The 9,745-nt window shown below is 37.7% G+C and overlaps 1 protein-coding gene across 1 annotated transcript; it reads right to left on the reverse strand.

Annotated features, from left to right (window-relative positions):
- Positions 1–2,195: 2,195 nt before the first annotated feature.
- LOC129809799 (uncharacterized) lies at positions 2,196–9,508 on the reverse strand. The gene is made up of 3 exons (XM_055859901.1): positions 8,203–9,508; positions 7,947–8,148; positions 2,196–2,295 (listed from the first exon to the last, which is right to left on the reverse strand). The coding sequence occupies exons 1-3, from the start codon at positions 9,506–9,508 to the stop codon at positions 2,196–2,198; spliced, it is 1,608 nt and encodes a 535-aa protein (XP_055715876.1).
- Between the last annotated feature and the right edge of the window lie 237 nt (positions 9,509–9,745).

The raw sequence follows: 9,745 nt of genomic DNA on the forward strand, positions 1-9,745 counted from the left end.
TCGACTTTAGCCTTTTGTTTTTCAAATTTGTATCTTCAACTCTTCGTCTTCAACTTTTCATTTTTAAATTTGCATCTTCAGTTCTTCGTCTTCAACTTTTCGATTTCAAATCCTCGGCTTCAAATTTTCGGCTTTACATTTTCTACTTCAATTTTTCGGCTTGAAATTTGCATATACAACTCTTCGTCTTCAACATTTTGTCAGCATCTTCAATTTTTTCAGCTTCAACATTTCGACTTCAACTTTTCGTTTCCAACTTTTCATTTTCAACTTTTCGGCTTCAATATGTTTTCTTCATATGTCACTTTCATCTTTATATTTTCGTCTTTAGCTTTTCGGTTTCAAGTTATCTACTTCAGTTTTTCGGCTTAAAATTAGCATTTTCAACCTTTTGTATTCAACTTTTCGTCTTCAACTTTTTCGTCTTCAACTTTTCTACTTCACTTATTCCAGCTTCAATTTTTTCGTCTTCAACTTTTTCGGCTTCGACTTTTCGGCTCCAACTGTTCTACATCAATTTTTTCGACTTCGATTTTTCGTCTTCAAGTCTTCGTCTTCAACTTTTTCAGCTTCAACTTCTTGACTTAAACTTTACTTTTCCAACTTTTAGTTTTTAAGTTTTCGGCTTCAATATCTTTTCTTCATAATTCACCTTCGTCTTTGAATTTTCGTGTTTAACTTTTCGTTTTCAAGTTTTCTACTTCAGTTGTTCGGCTTGAAATTTGCATCTTCAAGTCTTCGTCTTCAAATTTTCCACTTCACGTTTCCAGCTTTAATTTTTATCTTCAATTCTTCGTCTTTAACTTTTTGGGCTTCAACTTTTCGGCTTCAACTTTTCTACTTCAAATTTTTTGGCTTCAACTTGTCTACTTCAACTTTTTTGTCTTCAACTCTTCGTCTTCGACTTTTTATGGTGCTGGCACACCTTTTCAATTTAGTGAAATTCAATCGATTGAAATTTTACCTCATACACTTTCAAACTGAGATCAGATACAGCTGTCTCTTTTTGTCTAATGAAATTTAAAATTGAAATTGAAAATGAAATTGAAATTTCAATTTTCATTTGACAAAAACAGACAAACATATCTTATTTCAGTTTGAAAGAGTAAGAGGTTAAAATTTTAATCGATTGAATTTCACTAAATTGAAAAGGTGTGCCCGCGCAATTAGGCTTCAACTTTTCGTCTTCAACTTTTTCGGCTTCAATTTCTCGTCTTGAAGTCTTCGTCTTCAACTTTACGGCTTCAATTTTACGACTTCAGCTTTTCGTTTCCAACTTGTCGTTTTCAACTTATCGGCTTCAATGTTTTTTTCATAATTCTCCTTCGTCTTTGCATTTTCGTCTTTAACTATTCGGTTTTAAATTTTATACTTCAGTTTTTCGGCTTGAAATTTGCATCTGCAACTCTTCGTCTTAAACATTTTCGGTTTCAAACTGTTCGTCTTCAACTTTTTCATTTTCGACTTTTCGTCTTCAACTCTTTCGGCTTCAATTTTTCGTCTTAACCTTTTCGGTTTCAATTTTTTGTTATTCAACTTTTCGTAATTAATAATTCTTCTTTGATCTTTCGGCTACAATATTTTTTCTTCACCAGTTTTTCTACAAATTTACGGCTTCAACTTTTCCTCTTCAAATATTCGTCTTCAAGTTTTCGTCTTGAACATTTAGGCACCAACTTTTGGTTTTCAATTTTGTGTCTCCAACATTTCGTTTCCAACTCTTCGTCTTAATTTTTTCGTCCTTAACTCTTCAACCCTAACTCTTCGTCTGCAACATTTCGTCTTTAAGTTTTCGACTGTAACGTTTAGTCTTAGATTTTTCGGCTATTCTTCGTCTTCAACATTTCGTCTTTTAATTTTCAGCTTGAATATTTTATTTCTGACTTTTCGTCTTCAACATTTAGTTTTCAGTTTTTCGGCTTCAAATCTTGGTCTTAGTGTTTTCGGTCTTCGTCTTCATTTTTCAGCTTCAAGTTTTCGTCTTTAATTTTTCGGCTCGAAGATGAAAATTTCAACAAAATTGGCTCAGTGGGCTCAACGTATTAGGCGTTACTCCCCAGAATGAGTAGCCTCTGAGAAATCATAGTTAGACCTTTTGTGCCATTTGTCCTCCATGGACTTCTTAAGCGTGTCTCTTAATTGTCTCGCTGCTGGAGTTTTCTTCGCAATTCACCGTCAAATTGAGCCAAGAGAGCTCAAATATCTCCCGGATTGTACTTCATTGTCTTCTTAGCGTTGTCATTTTTCCTCTCAGCGAAATGATCGATGCATAGTCTATCATTATGATTGTCAAAGCTGCAGATAAACCGTAAGATTAGATAAGAGTCTGTATTTTTTTCTTTCCACGGAAGTCTTATGCGAAATGAAAAAAAAAGCAAAGGGGAAAAGTCTTGGTAAAGCAACTCCATCATCTATGTTCAAGAAGTGCAACCTTGTCGCTGCATAATTGCTAATTGGCATGAAACACGCTCAGACGTACACGCATTGATTTGGATTTATTGTTTGCCTACATTAATTGTCTCCATTTATAATTGCTGAATTTATCCAACGACAGTACCTTTTGATATCAAGGAACTCCAGACTAATTGCAATTCTTCCGCTAAATTTTTCTCACTTCGTTGACTGAAGGCTCAACTGTTGCGTTTAGAGCCGTTGTCGCGCCATTTTTTCTTGCACGAAAAAAAGTGCAGATAATTCCCTGAGGAGAGGGATATCAAATGGAGAATCGGGGATCATTTTACCAGGATTCGCCCTGCTTTTTTTTCTGCCCAAAAGAGAAAAATATCCATGTGTCTCTCACGGCAATAAATTAAATCACATTAACAATTCCCCGGGTTCACATTTGAAATGATTTCCAGTACAGTATTTCAACAATTGATTATTTGTCTCCCTTATTATTCGTCCTGGGAGATGAATGAGTGCCTTATGGTATATGCAAATGAGGCTTCTATGCGATTCTCTTGTGAGCGTCTCATCGCATTTCACGATCAACAATCACGATGGTATGCAAATGATTTTGGACTGAGAGAGCATATTTAGTCCAATATTTCTCATAGTATTGCGATCACATAAGGTAAAGGTTTATAAGACATTTCCATCATCCCTCAGTCACACTCAATTTCCACCAGGAGAGTTTTTTAATACCTTCACAATTGAATTTGTATTGTTTGTTGTTCCTGATCGTAGCATTTGATCGGAGGATTACTAAAAATTTCTCATTCTTATATTGCCCTCTGGATGTTCCTTTCCGTTCAACCTCAACCCTATCACTGAAAGATATCACAGGCAAGAAAAAAAACCATCTCAAAGACGCTTGAGAACCCTTTTCCTCTCATCCCCACCGGATCCTGGCCTTTGTGATACCCATGATCACATTAAGGAGTGATTTGTACGGATTTTTATTCAAAGGGGACAATTGATTGAACCATTAAATCTCTTCTTCTTTGCATTTGAAACTCTTCCCAAAAGCGTCTCTTGCGAAAGCCACTGAAGACACTAATTCAAAATTGATGATTTGGGCATGAGAAAGAGAAATTACTGACCACAAAGACCATCAATTTTCAACGAATTTTCATGTCCAACTGTCTTTCCGAGATTGCCTGACATTTTGGGAGCAACGAGATAATTGGTGATCTCGGAAGTCACCAACGGAAAACAGAAAAAGGGAGGGAAATTTACTTAGCGAAATGCTCAATTTTTAGATGTTAAATTCAGATTGTGATACCTGTTATTTACAGAGCTCAATATTTGAATTGAAACACTTTTAGTACGTGCATGTACTAAACTATAAAGATGCGAAACTTTGTTATGTTTTTGTATAGTTGTTATTTGTAGCAACTGTGTCACATAGATAGTCGGCAGAATTTGCCGTTTGAAAAGTCTTAAGAGTGATTAGAAAAAATATTTAGTACATTCATGTTCTAAAATGTAAAGTACTGACATTTTGCTATTGCTTTGTAAAGCTGTAACTTGAAACATGAGGGTCACATATACAATACAGTAGTTAGAATTCGCATTTTAAGCAGTACCTAGTGCTACCGAATAAAATTAGTACAAGCATGTACTAAACTGCAAAAAATCGAAATTGTGCCATTACTTTGTAAAGTTGTAATTTGTAGCATGAGTGTCACGTAGACAGTCGGTGAAATTCGCAGGGTGAAAAGTATCTAGTGTGATTAAAAGAAACATTTAGTACATACACGTGCTATACTGTAAAAAATAGAAATTTTCTATTGCTTTATAAAGGTGAAATTTGTAGCGTAAAATGAGAATCACATACACTGTTTGTAGAATTTTTAGTTTGAAAATTACACAAAGTGATAATAACAATAATTTAGTACATGCATGTGCTTTCTAATCTACAAGAATTCGAAATATTGCTATTGCTTTCTAAAGTTTAAATTTGTAGTACGAGTGTCACATAGAAAGGCACCATAATTTGCAGTTTATGAAGTATCCAGAGTGATTAGAAAAAGATAATATTTAGTACCTGCAAGTACTAAACTGTGAATATTCCAATTTTTGCTATTGCTTGGCAAAGCTGAAATTTGTAGTACGAGTATCACATAGAAAATCTATAGAATTTACTGTTTGAGCAGTATCCAGAGCAATTAGAAGAAAAATTTAGTACATGCATGTACTAAAGTGCAAAAATTCGAAATTTTGCTATTGCTTTTTAAAGCACTGACTTGGAGCATGAGTGTCACACATGAAGTCGGTAGAATTCGCATTTTGGGAAGCACCCAGAGTGATTAGAAACATCATTTAGTACATGTATGTACTAAACAGTTAACTCCCAAAAAATCAAATTAATATTTGTCAAATGTTTAGGTCAGACAAAAATCGAAAAAGTTCTTGTGTGAAAAATACAGTGTAATAATTAAAAATTGCATTTAGCACACGAATATTAATTATGGCGTGGGTAAGGTAGTTTCACGAATGCATTATTTCCAAAAACAAATATTTTGAAGGAAAGAAATAATTATTCAGTATGTGTTCTGCATATTTTTAGATAGTTAAACTCAAGAGAAACTAACAGAATGCAGTGAGTTTTAATGTGGTTCATATTCGTTTAGCTAATTAGACCCGAAATTAACTTAACCAGTGTGAATCTGCCTCATCCTCCTCTAAAAATGATAAATAAAACTCTACATTAATAATTTTTCTTCAATTACTGGAAAAACGTGCTTTGTTGGACGTAATTGTAATAGCGAAGCATAAAATTTAGATACGAAATATTCTTTGGGTGATTTGAAACATTTAGTACAGGACTGTACTAAAAGAACAAGCATCAATATTATGCAGTCTGTGAAATATTGTTTTTCTAAGTGCAGAATTCATGCTGTGGGTTGTAAAGCCACATGAAAGAAAAGCATTTTAGGTAGAAACCTAGAAACTTTTTATAACTCACTAGTACTAAAAACCAGGTTTCTGAATTTTTGCAAAAAATCAATCTTAAGGAAATAAAAAGACATAATTTCGATTAGAAAACAAATTGTTGTGTTCCTGTGGTGTACATAAATATTTAGTACACTCATGTACTAAAATGAAAAATGTCTTAATTTGGTGATTTTATTAATCCAATTGTCAAACCTTCCTAATCATTTTTACAAACTTTAAGAATCTTAAAAATGCGTTGTGTTACTAAACAATAATTGTCGTATTATGAAAAGGAAAGCTTAGCCCTAGCACGAAATTTTTTAGTACATGGCAAAAATTGGTTTCCATATTAAAATTTCCATGTTCTTGGTCTGATTACGTTATTGAAAACTAACAACCTTGCAAGTTATTCCTTTAAGTTTGATAGAAGAGTGATATGACTTCTTAGATTTTTAGTAGTACAAGTACTAAAAATCTTGTCAAATGTTTCGAATATTGTCATATATTTAAATTCTGTTTTTTACCTATATGAAAGCAAAAGTCTTCGAACTATCAATTAACTTTATACCTGATTTTTATTTTTAAAATTTGTACTAAAATTTAATAATTATTGTGAAAGCTTATAAATATTTTTTTAAATTAATTATTCTTGTTTTGTAATAGCTTGTAAAGACACCATTGTTCCAGTTCCGGGTTTCTATTCTGTAACTAAATTTTTATATAAAGTTTTCTTCAATTTTATAAAGAAATATTTTAATAAAAATTTACTTTTTTAAATAAAAATATTAAGAGATTTTGTTTGGAAAATGTTTTATACTTTTTATTTTGAGTATACCTCATATTTTAGCATTTACTGAAATTGTTAATAGTGGCACAATATTAATTCCATCACAAATTACGACACTATTTATTAGGCACTTTAATGTAAAAGGCTCTTCCTGTGGATTTTATTTTAATAACATCATTATACTAATAAAGCTAAAACAAGAAAACAACCAATTTGATGAGGAGGGTGGGGCAGTTCGCATATTATAATATCTCAATGATATTCATTTCATTCATTTTCAACCGCTTATCCCTATTGGGGTCGCGGGCCCATGACATCCAATCTAGCAGCCCACGCCTGTCGGTCCTCCGCCACTTCAGGAAGATGTTCGGGTTCGATCCCGAGGCGTTCCAAGGCAAGATTCTGAATTTGATTCAGCCACCTTGTCCTAGGTCTGCCTCGAGGCCGAGGTCTCCTCACAATGGCTTGCATAGCTTTTCTGGGGAATCTTTCTTCATTCATGCGTTGAACATGTCCATACCATCGAAGTTGTGATCTCTCAACCCGAAGAAGCAGCTCCTCGATTCTTAGTTCCTCACGAACGGCCACATTCCTCACTCGATCTCTACGAGTGATTCCCTTTACCGCTCGAAGGTACCTCATCTCGGCAGCTTGTACTCGCGATCTTACCCTTTCGGTCATTACCCAAATCTCATGACCATAGGTGAGAATAGGAATGAACACAGCTTTGAAAACCGATAATTTAGCCGATCGACTAAGCTCGACCTTCCTCAACACGCTTCTGCCAAGCTCCCTCATTACTGCAGAAGCCTGACCGATTCGCGACGAGAGTTCTGCCTCCATCCTACCATCACTCGTGAATAACACCCCGAGATACTTGAACTTCTCCACCTGTGTCAATGAGTCTCCACTAACATGTAGAGTGCATTTCACAGATTGTCGGGAAATCACCATTACCTCCGACTTTTTGTCGTTCACCTTCATACCTGTTTCGGCACAAACATTTACAAATCGGTCAAGTGTGCGCTGAAGCTCTTCTTCGGAAGATCCAAAAAGAACCAAATCATCTGCATAGAGGAGATGGCTCACCCTGAAATCCCCAATACGAATCGCATTCCGCCCCCGACTGCGTTCCATAATCTTGTCCATGTATATTATGAACAACAATGGTGATAGAACACACCCTTGGCGCAGTCCAACACTCACTTGAAAACCTTCCGATTTGGATCCGTTTACACGAACACAGCTACTACAGTCTCTGTACAATGACTGAATGGCTCCTACCAATTCTTCATCCAGTCCGTACTCGTGCAGTACATCCCAAAGTTGTTCTCTCGGTACTCGGTCATATGCTTTTTCCAAATCTATGAAACAAGCATAGAGTGGAATTGCATACTCCCAAGCCTTTTCGACAATCATCCTCAGGGTAAAAAGCTGATCCGTGGTGCTTCTACCAGGTCTGAAACCGCATTGTTCCTCACCCAGTCTGGGTTCGACTATTTCTCGACATCTTCTCTCAAGGATTTTGGCATACACTTTGCCGGGCAAACTCAGAAGGGAAATTCCCCTATAATTGGAGCAATCTTTCTTGTTTCCCTTCTTGAATATGGGTACAATGACCCCAACTTGCCAGTCCTTTGGTGCTCTCCCACTTTGCCAAGCCACCTTAAAGACACGCGTGAGCCAATTGACACCCGCTATACCCATGAGTTTTAGCATTTCGGGACGTATTTCGTCAATTCCTGCAGCTTTTCCATCCTTCAATTTACTAATCGCATACAGGACTTCACTCTCTGAAGGACTACTTTCCTCCCTGCCTTTACTCCTGGGTACGTCATCATCAGTGCCTTGCTGAGGATTGAGCAATTCTGAGAAGTACTCTTTCCAGCGATTTAAAACCTCTTCCTCTTTGGTCAGAAGATTCCCTTCCTTGGATGTTACTCCTTGGATGGAATTGCTCTTCTTCCCTCGGAGTCTTCGGACTGTTTGCCAGAAAGTTTTGTTTGCCTACCTATAGTCAAGCTCCAGCTTTTCACCGAACTTTTTCCACGCCTCCTCTCTAGCGGCTTTAACTGCGAGCTTTGCAGCCTTTCGCGCCTCAACATAACGATCACGAGAATCAGAATCCTTACGTTGTATGTACAACTTGTAAGCCTTCTTTTTCTCTCCAACGGCTTCTTTTACTCCCGGTATTCCCCACCAAGATGACCGTTTCACGTTGTTCGTCACATTAATGCGCTTAACGCCACAAGCTTCTGTAGCCGAGGCCAAAATGGCTGTTTGGAAGCAGGCCCATTCAGCCTCTATGTCAGAAGGAGACTGTGGAATTTGTTCAAACCTTTCCTGTATGCCCTTCACAAATTTTTCCTCAACGTCTTTCTTCTTGAGACTCTCCCACCTAATGCATTTAAGCACTTTGCTCTTACCCTTAGGTAGAGCGGGAGGATCTTCGTTGAGGTTAATTTTTGCAAAGAGCAGGTGGTGATCAGTTGACAGTTCAGCACTGTTAAAAACTCGAACGTCTTGGACAATTCTTCTATCAACACCGGGAACCAGGACAAAGTCAATTATTGACTTAAGTCCTCGTTTTGTGTCTTCCCAGGTGTATTTATGAATCTCCTTGTGCTGGAAAAAGGTATTCATGATCGAATAACCTTTGATTGCGCAGAAATCCAGCAACATTTTACCGTTCGGGTTCTCACTCTTATCCCCGTTCTTCCCAATCACACCCCTCCATGTCTCAGAGTCAACACCAACATGGGCATTGAAATCCCCAAACAACACAACTGAATCCGCTTCAGAAGATGCCTTATTCAGGACTTCCTCCACTTCATCTAGGAAAGCTGGGTACTCTGACGATGCGTTCGGTGCGTACACCTGCAACACCGCCAGGGAAGATCTCTCAAGTTTGATCTTGATACCCATCACTCTCCCACTGTGTGTCCAGACATCACAAACCCTGTCTGACAGCCGAGGGCTTGTGAGTATCCCCACACCCGCCTGTGCAGACATTTCCGGTGCCACTCCAGACAGGAAAAGTTGCCACCCTTCCTCAAGATCCACAGTTCCACTACCTCTTTGCTTAGTAGACGAAACACCAATTATATCTAATTGGAATCTTTTTGCTTCGCTCTTAAGCTCCTGGTGCTTCCCTGTGAGTGAAAAGATATTCCATGTAGCCATTCTGAAGTGCCGTTGTCGTCGTGGTAGGCTTGTCAAACCTGATGTCACTCCAGAGCCTCTTCCGTTACTCTGGTGCCCTCCGACCCCGGGACCAGCGGTTGAAGCAACAGCTTGTCCATTGTCTCGCGTAGGTCGTTTCCGGTGCAATCCGTCCGACATCCGAGGCTCTTTGTTGTGTTTTTTTTGCTGACAGGTTACTGTGGCAACAGGGTGCAAACCTGATGCACAGGCCTCCTTACCCAGGAGACACGGGATTTGGGGTGGTCCGCGGTTTAGTATTCACTAAGGACTTCTCGTAGACGCAAAGATGCCGATACGTGCCTATAGCTATTTCCAAACAAACTATAGCCAGTTCTAAAACCAACTACAGCCATTCCCTATCCGCCACCTGGGACG

The sequence above is a fragment of the Phlebotomus papatasi genome, chromosome 1 (genome assembly GCF_024763615.1).
Source record: "Phlebotomus papatasi isolate M1 chromosome 1, Ppap_2.1, whole genome shotgun sequence".
NCBI classification, from domain to species: Eukaryota; Metazoa; Arthropoda; class Insecta; order Diptera; family Psychodidae; genus Phlebotomus; species Phlebotomus papatasi.